Source organism: Culex quinquefasciatus, chromosome 2 (genome assembly GCF_015732765.1).
Source record: "Culex quinquefasciatus strain JHB chromosome 2, VPISU_Cqui_1.0_pri_paternal, whole genome shotgun sequence".
In the NCBI taxonomy this organism is placed as follows: Eukaryota; Metazoa; Arthropoda; class Insecta; order Diptera; family Culicidae; genus Culex; species Culex quinquefasciatus.
Window position 1 is genome coordinate 152,267,707 of NC_051862.1, and position 26,860 is coordinate 152,294,566.

General features: G+C 35.2%; 2 protein-coding genes and 1 long non-coding RNA gene across 6 annotated transcripts in view; 1 reads left to right on the plus strand and 2 right to left on the minus strand.

Moving 5' to 3' along the window:
• The window catches only part of LOC6041639 (START domain-containing protein 10), a 43,459-nt gene extending 38,984 nt beyond the window's left edge, over window positions 1-4,475 (minus strand). The window contains exon 1 of one of the 3 annotated variants that reach the window (XM_038257863.1): window positions 4,099-4,475. The gene's annotated coding sequence lies outside the window, so the exon portion shown is untranslated. Of the gene's footprint in view, window positions 1-3,325; window positions 3,502-4,098 lie in introns of those variants that run through there. The other 2 variants (XM_038257865.1, XM_038257864.1) reach the window with 2 other exon arrangements.
• The window catches only part of LOC6050527 (phosphoglucomutase-2), a 142,153-nt gene that overhangs the window by 101,277 nt on the left and 14,016 nt on the right, over window positions 1-26,860 (plus strand). The window contains exons 1-3 of one of the 2 annotated variants that reach the window (XM_038257853.1): window positions 6,641-6,797; window positions 23,262-23,439; window positions 24,153-24,415. In XM_038257853.1, coding sequence (XP_038113781.1) covers window positions 23,359-23,439; window positions 24,153-24,415 — 344 coding nt within the window. In that variant the 5' untranslated portion in view covers window positions 6,641-6,797; window positions 23,262-23,358. Of the gene's footprint in view, window positions 1-6,640; window positions 6,798-23,261; window positions 23,440-24,152; window positions 24,416-26,860 lie in introns of those variants that run through there. The other variant, XM_038257854.1, reaches the window with a different exon arrangement.
• LOC6050529 lies at window positions 9,867-10,246 on the minus strand. Its single transcript, XR_005277786.1, has 2 exons — window positions 10,140-10,246; window positions 9,867-10,067 (listed from the first exon to the last, which is right to left on the minus strand). It is a non-coding gene; the product is annotated as an uncharacterized LOC6050529 (long non-coding RNA).

Sequence of the window (26,860 nt, forward strand, 5' to 3'; positions counted from 1 at the left end):
GCGTCTGACGTGCAATTAACCAAATAAATTACCTTGTCATTAATCAGAACCAGATCCGGCTGGGGACAAACGCGACACTGCCTGCAAGCAGACTCACATCAAATGTCATGTGAGCTGCTGCCGACACGTATATATAAAAAGCAGTTAAAACGAAACAAAAAATAATAATCAAAACGTCCGACATACGCAGACGCCTTCTGGTTTGTAAAGGGTAGAAAAATAAGCGTTTTGATGTGTTTCGAAGGTTAAACAATTTCGTTTCAACATGATTTCTTTTTATTGAATTGAAGTATTTTTACATTTAAATATTTTTGCGTTAAAGAGATAAATTTTATCCTTAAAATAGAAAAATGTATTTAAAAAGATACCAATAATACTTTTGGGTAAACTTTCTGGAATCAAACTACCAAAATCCACCAAACTACAAACAACAGATCGCGGCCTATTGTCAACATGACCAAACCGTGACGGTGATTGGCGTAAACAGTGTGTACCTACACAAATTGCTGTCAAGGCGCCACCCACACACTGGCTAGCCACCAAAGTGTAACTAATTAGTCACCAATGGCTCCCACGCTTCTCGCAGTCAGCAGTCAGGAAGTGTCCGGAACTGGGTGGGAAAATCGTTCGAACGAAAAATGTGTTTGACGTGGAGCGGAGGGTAAATACAATATCTGTTAAAGTTGTCGCCAACTGACAGGGCTGTTGATTCGGAGTAATTGTCTCCCCCCGAGATGGCGTTTGTTTGCCGATGGGCAGTGAGACGGTGGAAGAGTGCTTGGAAATAATGTATGGGTCATTAGAGTGCCCAGAATATGGGCCTTTTTTCAAAACGCCGTTCCACAAGCTGAATATTGTTCCTTGACCCATTTTAGGATTCTGGACTAAATATGAGCAAAATCGGTCTACATTTACCCATTGATACAATTTTCGTACGGTTTGGTCTGCAAGGTGCTCTATTTCCATCCAAACATTTTCAAAAGTGAGATTCTCATTGAAAATTTAATGCACTACAATTTTGTAAAACATACAATAGCTGTAAAACTCGATCCTGAAAAGTTATTAGCGATTTAAAAATGTCATTTTTGTATGGAAAACATTTTTTCATCAACTTTAGGCTTGGGTATTAATGGGTTTATCTTAACCAATTTCGCTCAAAATAGGCACAGATGCTTAAAATAACCCAAAAAATCGTTTTCCGCTTGTGGAGCAGGGGTTCATTTTTTCTGGCCATTAAACTGTACACAGCAAAGTACAAATTCGAAATCGACATTTTATAATTATGCTCCATACGGTGCAGCTGTTTCTACTATCTAAACATGCAAGAATCCCGATTTTCAGAAAAAAAAAATTGGAGCACCCCTTACTTTTTTGGCACCACCATTAAGTTTTGCGTTTTTTTTTCAAAAAACCTGTCCTGTCTTTTTAAATTATAAATTATTTTTTTACATAATTTTTTAAAAGGGAAAGTATACACAGAATATAATCCATCAAAAATGTTTACCTTTTTTCAGTGTTTTGTTTTGAACCTTCATTCGTGTTTGACCTTGAACACTGTTCTGTTTGAAACAGGGTTTTCGGGTTCGCCGAACAATTGTTTGAACCCGTGTTTGAACATTTGTCTAAAACAAAAGGTTTCAGCAAAACATGAGCTATGATTGAGGTTTTAAAAGTTAATTTTATTAAAATCCATGTCATTTTCAGACAAAAAAATCGTTTTTAGCTGAGAAACCCGTGGAAACTAAACAATTGTTGTCACCAGAGTTCAAACCCAAGTTTGAAACTCAGCGTGAACTTGGGTTTGTGTTCGAACATCCGCACAAAACGGAATCTGAAAAGAGTTGCTGCGTCCAAAAGTGAGAATATTTTGACAGAAGTTCAAACAATGAACGGTTCGGCCAATGGCTGGTTGGAAGTTTTACTTGTTTTATGTGACTTCGTCAATGTTTTTAAAAATGACATTTTTTAAGGGGTTAACTTTGGCTGTGTTTTTTAGTAATATTTCCTATGTTTTAAGTAAAAAGAAGTATGCAGTAATTTTTCTAGTGTCCTAGACTATGCCTCTACGCATTTCTTTTCAATTTAAATGATAATGGTGCCGTTTTATAGCAAAAAATGCGAAAAACAAGCAAAAAATTGAAAAAGTGACTGTAAAAACATGAAAAAAGTAGATAGGCAAAATGTAATGATAGGAGGTGGTAGAATAGGCCAAATACTACTAAAAACAAACATAAACTAAACAAGATAAATGCAAATTAAAATACTAAAAATGAAACATGAAAAACATAAAACAAGAGAAGTAAAGTTTTTCGTAGAACAAAAGTTGCTCAAAATGACCTCCTGAACACGGGAAAAATAAAAAAAAACCGAAAAAATTGGGCAGTTGAGGGTTAAATATATCACCGTATTTTTGTTGTTGTAAAAATATGGCCTGAAATTTATTTGTATATTCTTTTCGGCTCTATCCTCAGCCAGAGCCCAATAACAAACTTTATGAAAAATAATTTTATCTGCTTTTATATAATCCAAATAGTATATACAATTATAGAATCCAAATTGTCGATAATAATCAAATGATTTAGATTTTATGTCTTTATAACGGCACCAAAGTTTTTCAATCAAATTCTTATACATATTTGAATATTTTTCAAAGTGTCGAGTAATTAATTTTGTTCTGAGTAATTAAGTAATTAGTTACTTTACATCGATAGTTCTGGTAATTTTCGCCTGACTGCCAAGTAATTGAAAATACCAAACACTCTTGCTCTAAACTAATCTGAAGTGATTTAGAATTTTTTAAATCCAAGATAATTACCAAAATGGCCTAATTAGAATATTGAGAAATTGCATTTGGTAACTTAAATGGCAATCAACCATTCAAATTTGACTAAAATGAGGTTACAGAACTCCAGCGTGCTTCTAATATTGCCATATCAGCACTTTGACGTTCAATAATAGCTCATAAAAAGCGTTTTCAACGCAATTAGAGTGATAAATAGCTCAATTATAAACTAAGTTGTTTAAATAGTGAAAATAGGAAATTGGATGGAGTTAGGAGCGGGCGCTTAACCTGCCAAACATACGATAATTTCCCCTACCTTTTTATGATTCGATTTCCAAAGCCCCATACAAACCTTCGGATATTCGAGTCTAGACTGTAGAGGGTCAGTGATACCTAATTATTTGACTTGTCTCAATCGAAAAAGGTCAAATTTCATCTTGACAATATTTTCAATGGGATTTTAAACTATCTAATGGAAAGAAAAAAAAACGTTTTGTTTGATATAACGAGATCTAAAAAAATTCAAAACTAAAACAAACTCACTAGCTTCAACACGTTAAATTCGCGAAGTTCCACGTACCCAGCTATCGCACAACGTTTAATCCTGTTCGACGTTAATAAACACACACATCCACTCTGTACTCATTCAAAATTCATTCACGACCGTGACACGACATCCTTGCTACTAATTCATAGCTCCTGACGAGCCCGACTGACTGCCAATACAGGAGTGTGTTGCGACCGACCGACGCTGCATTAAGATGAGAAGGCTGTGCGAAGAGCAGAAAACAAACAAACCACGTGAAACATTCGAACACACACACATATGCTCCCACGTTAAAATAACAATAGCAACAATGTTTGTACACATACACATACGAATGAAATCGCACACATGTGCGGCGCGTGGAAATTCTGCTCTCTTCTACACACGGCATGTTTTCGCTAATGCAGCACTTTTCCTAATGAAATTCGACAACATAAAGCACACACGCACATACACACACACATGCAAACACATACACACACTCACACGCATGTCAAACTACGATACACTGCAGCAGTCAATCTGCTTACGATGTACTTTTTAGCATTTTGATGTACGTTTGCCCTACCACGTGGTGCCTCTTTCCACGGGAGATTTTCCTCCCTGGGTTGGCGTAAATTTACAGGTGAATGAATACAGAAGGGAAGTCGGGAATCTTTCCTTAACAAAAAACACGCACACACACACAAACTTTCACGCCATTCAGCGACTTTTGCACTATTGCTGCATTTTTGCTTCTTTTTCCTTTTTTTTTTCTTTTGCTACTTGCCTCACTTCTTTCGCTCCGGTTTTTCAATGCCGTATTTTGCCTTCTTTTTATAGCTCAATTACATTCTGCTGAATGTGCAGCTTTCCGATTCCGTTGGGGATGGGGAATGCCCCTGAATGTAGACCATCACACCAGATGACTTCAGCATCATCCCCAGTTTGAACCTTTTTTTGCTGCCTCTTCCTTGCGAAAGTAAAATTTGCCCCAAAAGCAAAAACACGCACACGCTTTTCAATTTTTCGATCCCCGAAACTTTTCTTTACGCAAAAGTAGACACGAAAAACTGAATTTTCCCGAAAAAACAAAAAAAGAAATCTCGACCGTTAATGGCAAGCGAGAGAGCACCGCGGAAACTATGTCAAGCGACAAGGGGAAAAGCTCAGTTCGTACTGACCGAGTTGGCACGAGTCCACGAGGTTCGAACCTGGCTGGCTTTCCCTTCGGGGGAAAACTCCGGTGAAGCAGTAGCAGCGAGCACGCACACCAGTGTGCACGTGAGCATTGTCGGGTTTCGGGCTGGAAAAGTCTCTCCCACCGGTGTAGAGATGGATAGGGTAACCGAAAAACGAGGAAAATTCACTTGAATTTTGGAAAAAATTGGTTGCTTGCTGCGATAGGATTTTCAAAATGACTTATTATTTGCAAAAAAAAAAACATAGCCGAGAATATTCAAACAATCCAGACTTATTTTTTTTATTTAATGAATTACTGCTACAAGCTACCGCACTATCAACTGCCAGCTGCCATGCATTTGTATAGTTAGAATTTTGGATTTTTTTGTCTTAAAATTGATTTTTTATTTAAATTTTATACAGTGAAGAAATTTCTAAGAAATTGATTTTTTTTTTCAATTGATTTTTTTTTCAATAGTCGTTCAATGAATTGACAAGCTTTAGATCTAGCAAATTGAAATTTAAAATTTAAATCTTTTATAAATATTAGGCCGTTACAAATATGTTTCACTTTCTTCCCTCAAAAATGTCCAAATAATGTTTTTTGTTGCCTAGAGATTTTTTTTCAACGAAATAGAAGTGCAATTGAAACTAAATTTTTAAACCATGTTTTAACAAATAATTAAATTGCATTTTATATGACTATCAACTGTATATCAATTATCAGTTTAAACAATCCTATTCCTAACGATTTTTTTCACGAAAAAAAAAACTTGCAATCTGTTTTCTTACAAGAGCTACGATCGGCTCGTAAATTCTTAAGTTAGAAATATGTACCTTCAAAGGCACTTAAAAAGATCTTTTTCTGAAAGGTTTCCCAAATATCTGAATTGCAGATGTTATTTCCTGTAGCAAAACTGTTAAGCTCAAACGGAACAAAAATTGAATAAAAAAACTTTTTTGTGAAACTGCATATTAAAGTTAAAAAATAAATATTTAAAAAAATAAATCCAGCATACAGCAAAACAACGCAGAAAAACAATAGTTAAATAATTTCTTATTGATAACTTTTTCCTTTTTCATTAATTTTGTTGGCTTTTTTGCATTCATTTTACGGGGTTGTTGGAGAAGGGTGCATTGAAAAGTTCGAATAATATCTGCAACGGCCTAAGAAGCACTGTTTTCAAGTCAGTATCAGGGTTGGTTTTCAAAAAAAATTGCATTTAACAGATTCTGTCATCAGGACATTGGGTCTGAGGGGTGAGATTGGGTCATACAAAAATGCTTAAATTTCCAGACCCAATGTCATTTCTGTTTATCGGTTTATCAAAAACATTAAATATCAAGGCGAAAAAATAACTAAAAATTGATATAACAAATCATGGTGTCGACTTTCATGGAAAAAAGGTTTATAAATTGCATTATACAAAAGAACAATCAAAAACAATCATCAATCATTTCTAAAATAAATTAAGCTTTACAAAAAAAAACGTAGAGATCCAAAACATTTTTGGATTGATTCAAGAACGAAGGCATTTCATGTTCTTATTCACAATGTCGAATCAGTTTTATTTCAAAAAACTTTTCAATAATTTGAAAAAAAAAACTAATTTCGAAAGACACGTGGAACATAATAGATATTTTTGAAACATTCAAATTTACGGCTAAATGTGCTAGTGCAGGCTAATTATGTATCATGTCTATAGACTTTGTTTAGTTATCTGATCTATCGCTAGATGCTTACGAATCGTGGTGCTTACGATTGGTTGTGCGCTTTGATCGGCACTGATTGAGTGATTGTTGGTCTTTGAACCAAAAATCACTTTCCTTGCTTTCAATGACTTTGTTTTGCTTCCCTTCGTATAGCCTGAAGGTGCTTATTTTTTCCCCGCTAAAATTAAAACCCTGTAAAAATCCTAGAAAAAGGTAACACTTAATAAAAAAAAATATTGCTAGCTAAAGAGTTGAACAAGCCTCCGACTGAAAAACTCTATAATAAAGAATTAAAAAAAATATTGCTAGCTTAGAAAACTGGCAACTAGGTCGTTTGAAGCTGCAACCACCTGAGCGCGAACTGTCAGCCATTCTAGTCATTCACTATCGCACAGAAAAACACAAACAGAACCAACGGCGCATGCTCCACAATTTGACGCTTCTTGCTTCGTTCGTTGTGTATGAGTGCGTCCCTAGATGTTTCTTCGATTTCGCCCAGACTTGCCGTGTTTTCGATAGTAAAAAATCAATTTGATATATTTGTGGTGTTGTGGTTTTCGAGGTTCGGTTTCGTTCCAGCTTTGCCGGTGATTTGTAAGTGGTTTATGCTTAAGTGTTACTTTGGAGTGGAACTAAGAAGATTTTTTGCTTTCCGGGATAACTGTTAGGATGACCCTGTGACATTGCCTACCTTGTGACCAAAATATTTACGTTTGCGGTGAAAATTTATGGTGGCAGCATATGTGATTATAGTTGACATTTAATTATGTTCTTGGGTGGTGAAAAAACAAGCTAAAATTTTTATTTTATTTAGTCACTTTCGATTTCTTTCGTGATCAACAAATATACGGACCACGAAAAAACAATTGACATGAAAACAATCTGTAAACGAAAGTATTCAATAAGCAGTTTACTAAACAAATTCTGTACACAATATCATACTATAGTGACTTCAAGCTTTGGGTAGAATACAAACACAACTGTCGTGACCTTCTGGAATAAATATTATGCCTACCGGTTTCATGTTTTATGCATGCATTGATTTATAAGAAACAGTCTTATTGCATGTTTGTTTAACCTTCTATAATAATTGCCATTCTCCAATTTTTCAACCAAAATTATCAAAAATATACTAAAATTTGTTAATTTTTCATGAACGTCCTGCTTAATGAAAATTCAGAAACAACTTTGTAGAACATTGTTACACTCTAAAAATATACCCTGCAAAGTTAGAAAAAACATGAAATTTAAAAATGAAAAAAAAATGTTCTAAATGAAAAAATTACCATTCTGAGTTAATGTAGATTCTAAAAGTGCATTAAATTTTCCTTAAAATGAAATGTTCAAAAAAATTTACAGTTGAGTAACGGAAAATGCAATGCAAAGTTACCCTTTAGGGCAAAGTTTCACGCAAATCGAAGAGGGGTCGGGGCCAATTATCCATGAGCAACTCTCTACGAAATCGGCCGATTTCGACCATTTTTATTTTTTGTATTTTTATATTTGACTCAAACTTTGTGGGGGCCTTCCCTATGACCAAATAAGCTATTTTGTGTCATTGGTTCACCCATACAAGTCTCCATACAATTTTGGCTGCTGTCCATACAAAAATGGTATGTAAATATAGAGAAACATGGTCAAAAAATCTGCCGCCGAGTTATAAATTTTTGAAAAAATAGTGATTTTTGGAAAAAATCGAAGTTTCATGCAAAAAATAAGTTTGACATTATTTTTAAATGCAAAATTGAATTTGCAATCGAAAAGTACTTCACAATTTTTTTGATAAAGGGCTCCGTTTTCAAGATATAGCCACCGAAAGTTAGATTTTAGCGAAATATTTGCAGTTTTTCAATTTTTAGAAAAAGTGACCATCTCTAAAAATATTTTTTTTGAAAAGTTCAGAAAATTTGCTTTAAAATTGTCTAAGAGACATTAAAGATTGGACCTCGGGTTGCTGAGATAGAGCCGCTTTAAGAAAAAGAAACACAAATTGAAGTTTTCTAAATCTCACCAAAACAACCCACCATTTTCTAATGACGATATCTCGGCAACTAATGGTCCGATTTTCAATGTTAACACATGAAACATTCGTGAAATTTTCCGATCTTTTGATGATGGCTTTACCTTAAGTGGTTTTTTTCTCGTTGAATCCAAATCGGAGTGTGAACGTGTTTATCTTTCTTCCTTCGTAACAAGTAAAGCATATACAGTCGACTCTCTAGCTGTCGATCTTCTCGATATCAATAATTCTCCATCTATCGATGAATTCTTCAGTCCCTTTAATCTGCATACTTCAATTATCTTCATTCCTCGATATTTTCCCTTGCATGAAGGATCTCTTCCCCGACGGTCCCTTGGATTCTGTTTGGTTCAAAAATCTCTTCCGGTTGTCAATAATTTCACTTTCTCATGGCTTGCATAGACATTTTTCTTGACGAAACGAAGCTTTGAAGGGTGTTTGACATTAGTTTGTTTTTGTTTGATGGACGTTGCCATGTCTCTCTCCCATAGCTGGGTATCAAGAAAAAAATATTTTCAATCGAGTCTTCATTTTGCATCGTTCTGTAAACTGATGATTCTCTTCCTCGACGGTCCCTTGGATATTGACAACCAGAGAGTCGACTGTATCTTCAAAATGATTATCTTGAAATTGGCTTTTCTCTTGTAAATAAGGACAACAACAATTCTGTCTAATTGTTTATCAGGAGATTAAATAACATGTTATCCTTCGAAGAACTTTTTTTTGGTTTTCACCTATTGTGTTCTTATAAAATTGAAAAACATCCAATATTCCAAAAAAATGTCCTAGCACTCACGATTATGCTTGAAACGATGTTCCATTATAATTCTCGTAATTGTAACGGTCGGATGAAGATGTTACTTCCAGGAACAAAACCACACTCAAACCAATGCTTCGCGCCCAAATCATAAAGCCCCCAATAAAACCCACGCACGCACTTTATCACAACATCTCCACGGAAAAGCGCTGAACCTTAGTTGCGATTGATTTTCCTCGTCGGGCCTGACGTTGCCTTCGCCGAAATAGTCGCGTGAGTTGTGTGTAATAAGTAGGGAAGCATGACTCGGCGAGTAAATTGAATTTCATGCTTGAGACGTATTAAAAATAAGCCTAAATAAGAAGACAAATGTTTTGCGGTGGCAACGAAAAATCCTTCGCAGAAGGAGACAATGTCAGGGTCGTCCTGTTGCTTCTACCATGGTTTCAGGTGCGTCATAAGCATTGTGTTTCTTTTATAAGAAGAGCAGTGACTCCTTACAAAATATTTATGCATTTAAAAAAATAACATCTGATATCAATGAGTTAATTTTAATTTTAATATTTGATATTTTTAGCCGATATTTTATTTTGGATTTCCATGTAACTTAGTGCATTTCTTGTTTGTCTAGATAAAACAAAACTTTCGAGTTATATCTAGTTGTATCGATCTATTTTAAGAGAGTCCTGATATTCTTAGTTGAATTGAAATTTATTTTAAAGACTGCTGCAACGTTCTGTGCCAAGGACTTTTAATTTATTCTGCTGCTGAAATAAATTAACGTGACTTTTCTTATCTTCATCGTGTGTTCACTTTAAAAAAGAAAACTTTTCAAATTAAATTATGCTACGATACAAAAATATATTTTGCAAATAAAAACATCCAAATTTAAAAAGTTATTTATTGCACATTTCCATCCAAAACCTCAAACCGACATACAACTGCGCAAATCATTGACCAGCTTGACGACATCTTTTGCCACCGAGCCAGCAAAGGAAACGCACTGCTTGTTGGAACTGCGCTCGTACCGTACGATGCTCGCTATCAGGTGCTCCAGATGAAGGGCAAACTTGGCGACGCACAGCACCTGTTGTCAGGAGGGAGGGAACAAAAAATCAATTAATTTAAATTACCTTTCGGGGTCCTGTGCGGTACTCACGGGAACTGCCTCCGCTGACGCTATTATCAGGATCAGCAAAAGTGCTACCTTTACAAATTTGTTTGCGACCATTTTGACGTTCTCGGCACTTTATGACTTTGTGATATTTCGCCGGGGGGGCTTTTATAGGCGATGCCTCAATAGAATTGTTTTGTGATGGTAATTAAAATGCTTGTTCAATAGACTGCGTCCGTTTAGACATACAGTAAATATTTAAATTTTATGGTTACAAAACGGCCTATTCCATTCATCGATACAAAAAAAAAAAGAATTCAAATTTATTCTCATTCATGTGCACCGACCTCTGTTCATCGAAAAAAAAATCTACTCTGAATGATTGATATCGAGCACCATTTAAATTTGAACTCGAATAATTTTTATTAGTTTAGTCATATAATTTTTATATCATTTGGAAAATTAACTTTCGAAAAAAACTTCGTCAACCCGTGAACCTTCATGTATTCCAGGGTTGTACAAATCGATGCCTCTGTGCCCTCTTGTACTAATCTTGCCAGGATTTTTATCTATTTAGCATAAGAGAGCACAGATGCATATAAATATCAAACTTTATGTTCTCAGTGACTACAGTTATCATTCCTGAAATCTCATGCTTCAAATAATTGCTCATCTTTCAGTCCTGAAATTCTCAGCGCCGAAAAGAGCCTATCACATTTTTGTGTTTACATACCTACTCGTGTTTGACATTCACCTTTTCTCTTTCATCCTCCCATTATCAAGCTTAATGTAGCTTGTCAATCACATAAAAATCTAGCCTGATTTGCAAAAATAGTGCATCGATTGCTGAATTTTAACTTTTCAAGTGATCTAAATCCTGCTGTCCCTATTTAGATTGTAGTGCCGACTCGCACTAGATTACGGTACAGAATTTTGGATGAACTCACCGTTTTAAAAATATACTCACTTTAAGGTTAGAATTTTGGAAATTATAATATTTTTCCTATTTTTAAAACTTTATGACAAGAAAACCAGTTTTAAGTTGAGACATTTTTTTTGCATTTTTTTTTTCTCTGAGACTCTGAGAAAATAGGACCATTTGTTTCTTAGGTACGAGCATACAAAGAATTTGAAGCGATGAAAATTCGTAATCCTTAGAGCAATTCTCTACGAAATCAGCCGATTTCGACCACTTTTATTTTTTGTATTTTTTTATTTGGCTCAAACTTTGTGGGGGCCCTCCCTATGACTAAAGAAGCTTTTGTGTCATTGATTCACCATACAAGTCTCCATACAATTTTGGCAGCTGTCTATACAAAAATGGTACGTAAATATTCAAACAGCTGTAACTTTTGAGTTAATATTCTGATCAATTTGGTGTCTTCGGCAAAGTTGTAGGTATTGTTGAGGACTATTGAGAAAAATAGGTACACGGAAAAAAATCCCGATTTTTTAATTATCACTTTTTCACAAAACACAATTTCTCAAAATAAGTATTTTATGATTTTCGAAATTTTTTGATTTGTTATAGGGGACCAAAGCCCGCAACTTTTGAGCCATAGAGAAGGATGGTCAAAAAAGCTGCCGCCGAGTTATGAATTTTTGAAAAATAGTGATTTTTGGAAAAAAAATCGAAATTTCATACAAAAACTAATTTTGACCTAATTTTTTTTATGCAAAATTGAATTTACAATCGAAAAGTACTTTACAGATTTTTTTAAAAAGGGCTTCGTTTTCAAGATATAGCCACCAAAAGTTTGATTGTAACGAAATATTTGCAGTTTTCGATTTTTAAAATAGTGACCTTGAGTGACCATTTCTGAAAATACATTGAAAATTGGACCTCTGGTTGCTGAGATACAGCGCAGCGGCTTAAAAAAACAGGAAAATTGAAGTTTTCTAAGTCTCACCCAAACAACCCACCATATTCTAATGTCGTTATATCAGCAACTAATAGTCCGATTTTCAATGTAAAAAAAAAGAAATTTTCCTATTTTTTTGAAAAACATTATTTTTAAAAAAGTTCCTGTTTCTTTTTCTTTAAGCCGCTGTATCTCAACAACCAGCTGTCCAATCTTCAATGATCCTTAGACAATTTTATAGCAAAATTTCTGAACTTAAAAAAAAAATATTTTCAGATATGGTCACTCATGGTCACTATTTAAAAAAAATCGAAAAACTGCAAATATTTCGTTACAATCAAACTTTCGGTGGCTATATCTTGAAAACGGAGCCCTTTTTAAAAAATCTATTAAGTACTTTTCGATTGCAAATTCAGCATTGCATAAAATTAATTAGTTCAAAATTTGTTTTTGTATGAAATTTCGATTATTTTTTTTCTTTGGTCATAGGGAGGGCCCCCACAAAGTTTGAGCCAAATCAAAAAATAAAAATAAAATCCATTTCCTGTTTTGGTAGAGAATTGCTCCTTAGTGTCATCTAATAAGCCTGTAATTTTCTACGGACCTCGGATACTTTTAATTCGATTTTCAATGTAAGAAAACTAAACTTTTGTTAAATTTCATTTTTTTTTTCAATAAAAATAATTGCAAAATTTGAAAATCAAAAAACATTCGTAAAGGTCTATAGAGCATGAGCATGAGCATGAGAGATCACCCATGGTTGCCCCTCCGTTGCTGAACAGAACCGTAATATCCTTTCAGCACTACTGATTATAGGCTTCGACGATCTAGTGGTGTTTCCCTTATCAACAGCATGTATGAATGCGCTGAAAAGATAAAACACCATGATTGCTAAAGCTAGATCAGTTGCGAATAGGTAACAGTCATTGGCCACCAACGGCGCCCGCCATGTCAGTTTGTAGACCTCGATTTTAAGGGACGGGAATGTTAGTTAGCGCAGGTTGCTACTAGGGCAGCTGATTTACTCTGTGCTTACACCCCACGAGCGCCAGGAACCTGAAAACTTGTTAGTAGGATAGGGTGTTTGGTCAGGATTCATCATAGAAGATGATGATGCGACCCAAAATCATAGTGTTTGTTGAAAGGTTTTATATATTATTCTCAAGGCAAACAATCGGATGCTGCGGATGAGACATTTCCCGTTTAACTGTTGTTAAATTTTAAATGAAATGGTTTCATCTTAGACAGCCGGCTGTGGAAAGATAAAGCCAAATAAAGTTTATTTATAGAATGAGGTGTTAAACGCAATGCTGCAATGGTAGCGTAGTCTGATTTTTAATCATATAACTATTTAATTCATAAATTTGTTACGGAAACGACGCTACGAACTCAACCATCAAGTGCCTTCCGATCTTCTTTCTGTTAGCTAGATGAGGAATCGTTGCCTCTCGAGCTACGATGCTATGGAGAGGGCTTAACACACAAACAACCGACGTCGAGCCCTCCGAGCTACGGAGCTATGGGAAGGTCTTTTCAACACAAAAAAAAAGACTCGCACACCACACAACGTTCTTGATGAATCAAAATATTATTTTACGCGATAAAACTAACGAACTAAACCGTCAAATTGCCTTCCAACCAGCGATGATGAAAAAAGGGCACTTTGCACACAAACACAACCACCCGCTTGCACTGACGGAACATTACACACAAACAGCCACACAAAAGAGACGTAAATTATCGCGAAAAAATAGGACTGCGCGTCCCCAGAAGCACTGAACTTATGACGGCATTATTCAATTATACTGACCAATCACCCCATGCACACAAACAGCCACACAAAAGAGACGAAATTATCGCGAAAAAATAGGACTGCGCGTCCCCAGAAGCACTGAACTTATGACGGAATTATTCAATTATACTGACCAATCACCCCATGCACACAAACAGCCACACAAAAGAGACGAAATTATCGCGAAAAAACAGGACTGCGCGTCCCCAGAAGCACTGAACTTATGACGGCATTATTCAATTATACTGACCAATCACTCCATGCACAAAAACAGCCACACAAAAGAGACGAAATTATCGCGAAAAAACAGGACTGCGCGTCCCCAGAAGCACTGAACTTATGACGGCATTATTCAATTATACTGACCAATCACTCCATGCACACAAACAGCCACACAAAAGAGACGAAATTATCGCGAAAAAACAGGACTGCGCGTCCCCAGAAGCACTGAACTTATGACGGCATTATTCAATTATACTGACCAATCACTCCATGCACACAAACAGCCACACAAAAGAGACGAAATTATCGCGAAAAACAGGACTGCGCGTCCCCAGAAGCACTGAACTTATGACGGCATTATTCAATTATACTGACCAATCACCCCATGCACACAAACAGCCACACAAAAGAGACGAAATTATCGCGAAAAAACAGGACTGCGCGTCCCCAGAAGCACTGAACTTATGACGGCATTATTCAATTATACTGACCAATCACCCCATGCACACAAACAGCCACACAAAAGAGACGAAATTATCGCGAAAAAACAGGACTGCGCGTCCCCAGAAGCACTGAACTTATGACGGCATTATTCAATTATACTGACCAATCACTCCATGCACACAAACAGCCACACAAAAGAGACGAAATTATCGCGAAAAAATAGGACTGCGCGTCCCCAGAAGCACTGAACTTATGACGGCATTATTCAATTATACTGACCAATCACTCCATGCACACAAACAGCCACACAAAAGAGACGAAATTATCGCGAAAAAACAGGACTGCGCGTCCCCAGAAGCACTGAACTTATGACGGCATTATTCAATTATACTGACCAATCACCCCATGCACACAAACAGCCACACAAAAGAGACGAAATTATCGCGAAAAAACAGGACTGCGCGTCCCCAGGAGCACTGAACTTATGACGGCATTATTCAATTATACTGACCAATCACCCCATGCACACAAACAGCCACACAAAAGAGACGAAATTATCGCGAAAAAACAGGACTGCGCGTCCCCAGAAGCACTGAACTTATGACGGCATTATTCAATTATACTGACCAATCACCCCATGCACACAAACAGCCACACAAAAGAGACGAAATTATCGCGAAAAACAGGACTGCGCGTCCCCAGAAGCACTGAACTTATGACGGCATTATTCAATTATACTGACCAATCACCCCATGCACACAAACAGCCACACAAAAGAGACGAAATTATCGCGAAAAAACAGGACTGCGCGTCCCCAGGAGCACTGAACTTATGACGGCATTATTCAATTATACTGACCAATCACCCCATGCACACAAACAGCCACACAAAAGAGACGAAATTATCGCGAAAAAACAGGACTGCGCGTCCCCAGAAGCACTGAACTTATGACGGCATTATTCAATTATACTGACCAATCACTCCATGCACACAAACAGCCACACAAAAGAGACGAAATTATCGCGAAAAAATAGGACTGCGCGTCCCCAGAAGCACTGAACTTATGACGGCATTATTCAATTATACTGACCAATCACTCCATGCGCACAAACAGCCACACAAAAGAGACGAAATTATCGCGAAAAATAGGACTGCGCGTCCCCAAAAAACATTCGTAAAGGTCTATATACTACAAATTGATCATTTTCCTCAATTCATTTTCAAGACCAAATCTAAAACTTTTGAAATTATTTTTTAAGAATTCTTTGTGAGGTTGTATATCAAAAAGTATGTAATTGTCCGATTTTCAGAGTCGCAAGGAGTAAACTTCAAAAAAAAATTCTCAGCATTTCAATTTTTTTTTTAGGAGTGACTTTCTTTCGTTATGCCGTTTCAAATATTGTTCAATGTTAATGTCAATATTGGCAAGACAAATCAGAAGCCAAATTTTTCAAGTTTTGTTCAAAATAATCGGAGATATGAGAAATTCCTTAAAATAAATGGCAACGGAGAAGAGCCACCTTTTACGGTGCCAAATATCATCATCTGTTTTTCCACAATAATTAATTTCCAAAAAAGTTAAGTTCCTATGATTTTTTTTATTTCGATGCTGTGCACACAAAAAAAACGCAGTTATTTATAATATTTTTAACCAGCTTGATTTTTGTATCTATTTGAAAGGGGTGACAGAAACTTTGAAAAATATTCACAACGGCTAAACTATAGAAGGTTAACTAGTTTTCTATACAAAAATCATGTTCAAAATTGATGTTTTGTAAAAAAAAAAACAGTTAAATCAGAACCATCAAATTTAAACAAGCCAATCAAGTTGCTAAAACAAGCTCTTCAAATCTATACTATAGTGTTCAACTCGTACATCTATCATAACCTTTCATCGATGGTCACATGTCGGCATATATAGACAATTTCATAGAATGCAATAAAGGAAATCTCATAAAACGTAAAATGTCCACATCTGCCCTCTGGAACAGAGTAAAATTGCAATTCCATCGTCCAACCGGTCTCATGGAGGTAAACGCAAACAGTATAGATATCAAAATTTAACGAGCTTGCAGTTTGAAGTAAGTTGGCAATTTTCTCTATCCTCCTCGGAATCACTGTAAATGTAAAACTTTCGCATTACAATTTACTCTCTCGCCATTCGTGTTGCCATGTTTCAGTTGAACTTTTGATGCTGAGTGAAAAAAATCTTTGAAATGGAAACCACTTTCCGCTTCCGAGAAAAAGCTCAAAATGAGCGTCAGTTTGTTCTGTATGAAATTCATTAGCCGTCGATGAATAAATTTACACAGCTAGAGCAATTCCCGACTTCTCGGAAACATAACGAAATCGTGACGGCACGTGTTGGACTCAATTTTCACCCTAGGATTTTCGCTCCAGTTTTCAACTTTTGCCGCAAAGAGCAAAAAAAATGCTTTAAATTGAGGTTATGGTCTTCCGTCCTTGTCCCCAGCCTGGCAGGACAAATCTCGAGAGGGTCTCACCGCCATCGTGGCACAAAATAGATCCTATCGCCGTACAAAGATGGACGGCGGACACTTTCCCAAGCGTGAAGCGAAAGCCCAGCTGGATTCAAAGCACTTTTCCCCACTGCTGTGTGCCAATGATGGCGAGAGAGCTCTTGGCGTTTGCACTTGAACCTGGAGTATCGCCCGGAGGAGGCACTCTTCACGGATGTGGTCGTTCCCAGGCCCAGGCCTGGTGTTACTGTGGCCAGAAGTGCTATTGCATAATTCACTTTGTGTCGTAACTAGAGGGGAAATTTTAACCCAAAAAGGGGGTTGGAAAGCACGGGAAAATTGGAAAGCCGACAGGAAATTCACCAATCTCAAGTGGACGGATCGGATCAGGATATTGGATGGGGCTTTATGTTGCTGACAATGTAGGTGGATCAACCTGGTCTTCGATGTTTTGGAAAATTTGAAGATAAATTTTGGGAACGATTAAACATCCTTTTCTTATTATTCAAATTAGTTCAAACGCAGACGAACATTACGATACAATGTAAACTTCCACTTTTCGCCCATAAATATTCATTTTGAAATAAATATTTAATTTTGTGTTTGCATTTTCCCTGCACCGAATCGTTTCAAAGAAAAAGTTTGCATATAAAAGCGACCGATCGCAATTGTTTCGCAGAAGCATTTCAAACGCCAGAAAGATGAAACTTGTCGCATTTAAAGCTATTTTAGTGCTTCTATTGGTGATTTCATGTGAGGCCGCAAACTCCGTAAGTATTGCTTTGACTTGTTTCTACCAGAAAAAAATTATATTTAAAATAACTATTTTTTCTTTCCATTGAAGCGTGTGAGGAACTGCTTTAAGACATTTGCCGGGCAAGTGAATGGGGATGTTCGAGCGATCAGGAACTACAATGCACCGACAACCAAGGCGTGCGTGAACAATGTACGGGCAAACTTGAGCAAATTGAAGTCGCAACTGCAGCAGCTGAGGAAATGCTTGTAGTGAAGGTTATGAAATAATTCAGTAATGGCAAAATAAACGATTTGAAATAACACCTTTTTATTTTTGAAGTCAAAAAATAACGTCGCTGGGAGTGACTATGGACTAAGAAAAAAGTCAAAAAATGTTTGAAAGGGCCATCCGTAAACCGAATGGATACTCCAAAAACCCTACCCCTTCCCCCCAATACATTTACATTCTTATACATTTTTGAAAAATTGAGATTTTTGAAAAAGAAAATCGAAAAAGAAACATTTTCAAATTATAGGCATTTTATGGTGAAATTTTTCGGAACATTTTCAGTTTTTTTTGCAATTAAAAATTTTTTTTTTTCGAAAAGTTTACTAAACTTTAAATTTTTTTAACTTTTTTTTTGTTGGACCACTGACTGGTTGCTGGAAAACAGCATTTTAAAGAATAAATTAGTAGAGGTGGGCAAAAAAAGAGCGAGCCGGTTCACTTAAAAGAGCGAACGAACCATGGCTAACAAAAAAAAAACCGCGGTTCTTTTTTAAAGTCTGCTTTTTTGAAAGAACCGTTCCAAGATGTAATGATATTTGAACTATTGTTCGTTAAATTTCAAACAATTTTTAGTATTAAATTTGTTTTTAAGAAATGAAAATGTAATTTAAAATATTTGAAGCTTTTAAAATAATGTTAAATTTTTCAAAATTTTCCCTCGGTGTACTTTTTCTGGTACTTTGATTTAACACATTTCGTTGTGATGTCTATTCTAACTTTCTTATCAATATACATTGAAAGACTATAAATAGCATTAAATTACGCTAAAATCGAATGATTTTGTAAACAAAATAAAAAAAACTTTCCAATACACAACTTATCTTAAAGAAATATATAATTTATAAAAGTCCTATAAAAATCCTCAAAAACACACCATTTTTTAAAATAGCCTTCTCCTTAAAAAAAAAGAGCGAAAGAGCCGTTCAAATGAGCCGCTCATTTTAATTAGCGAGCGAAAATGAGTGGCTCCAAAAAAAAGAGCGGTTTTGCCCACCTCTATTAATTAGTAAAAAATAGTTTATCTCAGTGTCATCTATTCAGTTCTCATTTTTCAATGCGCGGTTTCTTGGAAACTATTGTTTCTTTTTCCAATGATAAAAATGAAACTTTTGATTTTTTTTTATTTTGTAAAAACGTATTTTCGAAACGTTTAGTACAGTCCAGACTCGATTATACGCTGTCTTATTTTTGATTATCGAGCTTTAATATGACCCTCCTAAACTAATCTAAAAAGATTTGGCAATTCCAATTTGATTAAAATGAGACGTAGAATTCGAATTTGATGTTAAAAGTAAGAAAATACTAAAAATACGACGTCCCATAAAAACTTTCGGATAATCGAACTTCGGATAATCGAAACTTCGGATAATCGCGGCTTCTGATAATCGAGTCTGGACTGTACCCCATCAAATTGAGTGTCCAATTTTACATAAAAGTCTATTTGACACCAACATTACAAATCATAATTTTGAGCAGCAATTTACTGAAAACATGTCTTTCTTCGAACACTAATAAATGAAAGGGTGATTACGGACCAAAATTACCCCTTAGAACAATGTTTCCCGGATACAGTATGATTAAATTTCAAATAACTGAACATGCAACTTTTCTGAAGTATCCAAATCGTCCAGAAAATACGAGATGCCTTATTTTTTATTGTCGAGCTTAAGTATGACCCTCAATCTACTCTAGAGAAATTTATACATTTTAAATCCAAGATGGCGGCCAAAATGGCGGCGATGAAATATTGAAAATGTTCATTTCGTAATCGTAATCAACTATTCAAATTTGACGAAAATGGGGTCGCAGAACTCGAATTTGATGGTTAAAACAAAAAAAGAAAAGAAAAAAAATATATGGAGCTCTGGTTTGGAATAACTATTAATGCAAAATGGATCATTTGACATAAGGAATGCATGGACCAAGTTGGATCCAAATCAAAGTGTCCAAATTAAAAATTCTCAAGCAATTTTCCTAAATTGTAGACAATTTTCATTTAACAAACCCTTGAAATCGATACTAAGGGTACAAAACAGTTAACCTTTGCTGTAAATCCTTTCGTAGAAAATGCATTCATTTTTATTTTTAGCTAAAAGCAATACAGCAGACATTATATTGAATACATTTTTCGATATGAAAACTCAATAACATGGGGAATTTTGCTTGAAAAGTTTGTAATGAGCTCTTCTGGCATGCATGAACATTAGGGTGAAAAGGAAAAATATTTTTTTTTGGAAAAACTCAACAGATAGTTATGCTTTTCTGGGCAATTCAGAAAATCAACCAAAAATCGTTTCGATAGTTTCAGTCATTTTAGCCCTCTACTGCCCACATTTTTTCGGATTTTTTTAATTTTCCCGTGTTCAGGAGGTCATTTTGAGCAACTTTTGTTCTACGAAAAACTTCACTTCTCTTGTTTTATGTTTTTCTTGTTCCATTTTTTTTTATTTGCATTTATCTTGCTTAGTTTATGTTTGTTTTGGTAGTTTCTGGCCTTTTCTACCACCTCCTATCATTACATTTTGCCTATCTAATTTTTTCATGTTTTTACAGTAACTTTTTCAATTTTTGCTTGTTTTTTACATTTGCTGCTATAAATGATACCATTATCATTTAAGTTGTAAAAAAATACGTAGAGGCATAGTCTGGGACACTAGAAAAATTACTGCATACTTCTTTTTACTTAAAATAACGGAATTGTTAGTAAAACACACAGCCAAAGTTGACCCCTAAAAAAAGTAAATTTTTAAAAACACAAGTCACATAAAACAAGTAAAACTTCCAACCCATAAATTTTCTAAAATTTTAAGAGTTCTTCTTTCCAATGCTTTTTAAAAATCAAAAATTGGTTGAAAAATGGATTTTTGGCGATTTTTTAAATCGAAGCCCGTCTAAAGGCGGGGTTGGGTTGAAGAGGGTTAAATGTTGTACAAATCCTTTCCAAATAACCAAAACATTCGATTAATATTTGTAAATATTTGGTTAGCGAAAATAATTCAAACATCAAGTAAATCTGTACACGGATTTATTCTTGACTGAAAACTGAATAAATAAACCCAATTAAAGTAAGATAGCGTTGTTATGCCATTAAATTTGAATAATTTTTTTTTTATATTATTCTTGCTATAAAAACTAATTTTGTAATACAAGTGAGCAGTTCTCTACGGAATCGGTCTTTTTTCTTTAATTTTAATTTTTGTATTTTTTAATCCGACTGAAACTTTTTTGGTGCCTTTGGTATGCCCAAAGAAGCCATTTTGCATCATTAGTTTGTCCATATAATTTTCCATACAAATTTGGCAGCTGTCCATACAAAAATGATATGTGAAAATTCAAAAATCTGTATCTTTTGAAGGAATTTTTTGATCGATTTGGTGTCTTCGGCAAAGTTGTAGGTATGGATATGGACTATACTGAAAAAAAATGATACACGGTAAAACATAATTTGGTGATTTTTTATTTAACTTTTTGTCACTAAAACTTGATTTGCAAAAAAACACTATTTTTAATTTTTTTCATTTTTTGATATGTTTTAGAGGACATAAAATGCCAACTTTTCAGAAATTTCCAGAATGGGCAAAAAATCTTTGACCGAGTTATGATTTTTTGAATCAATAAAGATTTTTTCAAAAAATCGAAATATTGTTCGCAAACTTCATTTTTCGATGTAAAATCAAATTTGCAATCAAAAAGTACTTTAGTGAATTTTTTATAATGTGCACCGTTTTCAAGTTATAACCATTTTTAGGTAACTTTTTTGAAAATAGTCGCAGTTTTTAATTTTTTAAAATTAGTGCCCATGTTTGCCCATTATTGAAAAAAATATTTTTGAAAAGCTCAGAAAATTCTCTATATTTTGCTTTACTGAACTTTGTTGATACGACCCATAGTTGCTGAGATATTGCCATGCAAAGGTTTAAAAACAGGAAAATTCATGTTTTCTAAGTCTCACCCAAACAACCCACCATTTTCTAATGTCGATATCTCAGCAACTATAGGTCCGATGTACAATGTTAAAACATGAAACATTCGTGAAATTTTCCGATCTTTTCGAAAAAAATATTTTCAAAAATTTTAAATCAAGAATAATATTTTAAATGGGCGTAATATTGAATGTTTGGCTCGTTTGAAATGTTAGTCTTATTTTTTTCGAAAAGATCGGAAAATTTCACGAATGTTTCATGTTTTAACATTGTAAATCGGATTTATAGTTGCTGAGATATCGACATTAGAAAATGGTGGGTTGTTTGGGTGAGACTTAGAAAACATGAATTTTCCTTTTTTTAACCTTTGCATGGCAATATCTCAGCAGCTATGGGTCATATCAACAAAGTTCAATAAAGCAAAATATAGAGAATTTTCTCAGCTTTTCGAAAATATTTTTTTCAAAGGTGGGCAAACATGGGCACTAATTTTAAAAAATGAAAAACTGCGACTATTTTCAAAAAAGTTACCTACAAATGGTTATAACTTGAAAACGGTGCACTTTATCAAAAATTCACTAAAGTACTTTTTAATTTCAAATTTGATTTTATATCGAAAAATGAAGTTGAAAAAAAATGTCGACCAACATTTCGATTTTTTGAAAAAATCTTTATTAATTCAAAAAATCATAACTCGGTCAAAGATTTTTTGCCCATTCTGGAAATTTCTGAAAAGTTGGCATTTTATGTCCTCTAAAACATATCAAAAAATGAAAAAAATTAAAAATAGTGTTTTTTTGCAAATCAAGTTTTAGTGACAAAAAGTTAAATAAAAAATCACCAATTTTTTTTACCGTGTATCATTTTTTTTTAGTGTAGTCCATATCCATACCTACAACTTTGCCGAAGACACCAAATCGATCAAAAAAATCCTTCAAAAGATACAGATTTTTGAATTTTCACAAATCATTTTTGTATGGACAGCTGCCAAATTTGTATGGAAAATTATATGGACAAACTAATGATGCAAAATGGCTTCTTTGGGCATACCGAAGGCACCAAAAAAGTTTCAGCCGGATTAAAAAATACAAAAAAAATCGAATGACCGAAATCTCAGAGAATTGCTCAAGTGTCATGTTATGAACATTCTTGGTATACCTCAAGAATTAATAAGAATAATTCTTGGTTACTTTACCCTATATACCATAAACAAGTCAAATACCACTGCGATGATGTTTGTCTATGTTGCGAATCAAGCCCTGACTACGAATATGATTCAATTACTATACCAAACCGCGCACTTACGCTGCTGATAAGCCGAACGAGCTGATTGCCATTGTCTCTTGAACTGTGTGCCGTAATCGAATTAATCCGAGATTTGACTAACGTATACATGTTTCTCCCACTTGCTCGTCAACAGATTTGCCTCCCCAGTAGCAGCTTGAACTTGGCACGATCAGGACTCACCTTAAAGAAATTGGATTGAATTTTGGCGACACCACGTGGATTTGCATCAAATGGAAGTGAATGGAATCCAGTTCGATTCTGGCTCGGCCGAACTGAATGAGAAAATCTCCGAGTGGCTCCAGTGGGATAAGGTAATAACAATAATGTTGAATATTCATGCACGGTTGTTGAGCTTATTCGCGAGTGCGTACCGTACACGGAGGGAAGGGTTCGTTTACTTCCGGCTGATTGAGCTTTTGAGCTCGAGAAGAAATATTTATTTTCCAGTTGGCTTTCGATGCGTTGTACTGTTTCTGAACAATTCTCCAGAAAGAGCGTAATATTCTTCATATTACATTATTTATAAAACGCTAAAAAAAGAAATTAATATTACGACTTTTTGCATTGCAAATTTTTAAAAGAGAGTAGGGGAAATATACCCATTTTAATCACCCTAAGCCGTTCGACCAATTCTCATCACTTTTGCCATTTTCCGCTTTTAAATCCACATTTTCAGATGTACCAACAATGGAGAGTTGCTTGCTCACTTTTAATTGAGCTATTTATCACTTTGGAACAGTTAAAAACACTTCATGAAAGCTGTAATTCATGATCAAAGTGCTGATAGGCTGATAATAGAAATAGGCTGAGAAAGGGTATAGTTCCCCTATAATAGGAAATGGAAGATCTCAAAATAAAATGTAAATAAAAAATTTAAAACTTTTGAAAATCATTAATCCCAATTTAAAAAAAATTCGTTTGCTTTCAAAATACAACTGAAACGAATTTATAAAAATGGAACAATCTGAATCCTGACTGAAATCTTGAAGAATTCCTTAAAATCTCTTTCCCTTTTCTTCCTCAGAATGAAAACACCCTGAACGAAATCAAATCGCTGGTAAAGGGCGCCGAATGGAGCGCGCTGGGCGAACGTCTCCAGAAGCGGCTGGCCTTCGGAACGGCGGGGCTGCGCGGGGTCATGCAGGCCGGATTCAACGCGATGAACGACCTGGTGGTGATTCAGTCGGCCCAGGGCCTCTGCCAGTACTTGGCCGAATGCTACCCGGCGGAAGCGGACCGAAAGCGGGGCATCGTGCTGGGATTCGACGGGCGGTACAACAGCAAGAGGTGAGATTTGGATGGAAGGGCGGAGGGAGTGGGATTCACAGCTCATCAAAAGAGGGGCTTTATTCTCGTGCCGTGGTAATGAGTGTTTATTGGAGGATTGATTGTAAATGCAATTATCGGTGCTTCTGATGAATAATACTAATGCTCTAACGGAGCGTAAATCTCGGTTGGGTAACTTTTGTGATTGGTTTCTATTGTTACGAAGGGGAATTTAATGGAGCGATATCGAGCGTTCCATATTGAAACAGCATTGGAAAACAGCGATGAATGATTCCTGGTAGCGATGGTTAACATGCATGAGTAGAATTTGGCTGCATGGTAAATTTGTCCTTTCAACGAAGTATCATAACAATTTAATCACAAATATAAACCACCTGCATTCCCTTTATAAAATATGGGTTTCCGCGTTCTGGATTGAACGGTCTAAATAAATGAGTGACCTCCCAATGTATTTTACCATGTTTGAATTTTATTTAAGTGTATCTTAATTGTGAAAAAGACGACTTGTTTATGTTTATGAAAATGCTAATTTTATTTGTTAATTTATGTTTTTCTTCTTAGAATATATCATGGAGCAAGAAAATAGAGCTAAGACAAGAAATTTTCAACAAACAAAAAAATGTACAATCGATTGTAAACTATTTAATATGCATTGACAATTGTTTATTCGTCAAGGTTATGTAGACTACTTACAATTTTTTCCTACATAGCAGATATTATTTCTATTGTATTGTAGATTTTTTCGTAGTTCTGATTTAGCCATGCCGAAATGTATGTACTAGGATGTAACAAAAATGACTTTTTGGCGGGCATTCAGGGGCTGGTTCCAGTGGGTGTACTGAGTCCAAATTCAAAATATGAGCTTGATTGGACGTAACAGGAGCTGGCGCTCCGCCCTTCAATTTTAAATGGGATTGAACCCGTAAAAATATTTTTTTTCAAAAATGTCTATTTTTGAGGCACTTTAGTGGCCAAAGTTTACCAAAAACATCACTGGCGTGTGACATTGAAGTTTGGAGCATCCTAGAGCTCGGTACAGGCCTTCAAAGTTTGACATTTTTTCGAAAAAATGGCTCCAGCAAATTCAAATGGCGTCTCGGTCGTCGCGAGGTGCGACGCATATCTTTTTGGATTTGGGCTCAGTACACCCACCGGAACCAGCTCTTGAATGCCCGCTAAAAAGTCATTTTTGTTACACTCTAGTATGTACTGTAAATTTTCATTATAAAAGCGCATCATTTGGTTTAAAAAGTGTTGTATGTCTTCCCAAAATCCGTATTTTTTGTTTTTCGAGACCAAAACCCGCAACTCGAGCCTTAGAGAAGGTTAGGTCTCACTCGAAAAATGAACTTCTTTATTCGACCTCGTAGACCCACCTTCACGATACCTATCGACTCAGAATCAAATTCTGAACAAATGTCTGTGCGTGTGTCTGGATGTGAGTCCGTGCACCGAAAAATATGCACACGATTATCTCCGAACTGGTTGAATCGATTTGGACCGTTTTGGTCTCATTCGATCCGTCTTGGAGTCCCACAAGACCCTAGTTAATATTATGAAGTTTAGTAAAGTACTTCAAAAGTTATGCTAAAAAAACGATTTTAGCTAAACTTCTTAAGATTGTAAAAAGGGTGGTTTTTGTAAGAAACCCCGTCATGCTATATATTGTTAGAAAGGTATTTGAAAGACCTTTCCAACGCATTCAAAAGATTGAAGATCCAATAACCCCATCAAAAGTTATGGTCACTTAAGTGTTATTTATACACTTTTTTGAGGCCGGATCTCAAATATTTTGTTGAAAAAGTTGTCCGGATCTATCATGCGACCCATCGTTTGATAGGTAATCAAAAGATCATTCCAACGAGCCCAAAAGATTGAAGATCTGACAAACCTATCAAAAGTTATAAGTACTTTAGTGTTTTCAATACACTTTTTTGAGGCCGGATCTAAGATATTTTGATAAAAATAAGTGTTATTTATACACTTTTTTGGCTGTGGCTGTGTAGTGATTCACTTCTATGAATGCGAGGAAGGCAGCAACCACCTAAAGGTGGATTAAGTATCGTTTTTTTTTAGAAAAACTGGTAATTTTATGCATTTTTGATCTCATTTTTTTTTATTTAAATTCGAATTTTCAATCGAAAAGTTATTTACAGATGTTTTGATGAAGTGCCTCGTTTTCAAGGTATAGCCAAAAAAAGATCATGACCATTTCTGAAAATATTGTTTTTTTTTAAGTTCAGAAAATGTGCTATAAAATTATCTAAGAGACATTGAAGATTTTACCTCTGGTTGCTGAGATACAGAGCCTTAAAGAAATAGTAAAATTTTCACATTTAATATTTCGCCCTTTTGAAATGTTAGTCTTCATTCAAAAAAATATTATTTCGAACAGATCAAATAAATTCAAGAATGTTTCATATTTCAACATTGAAAATCGGACCA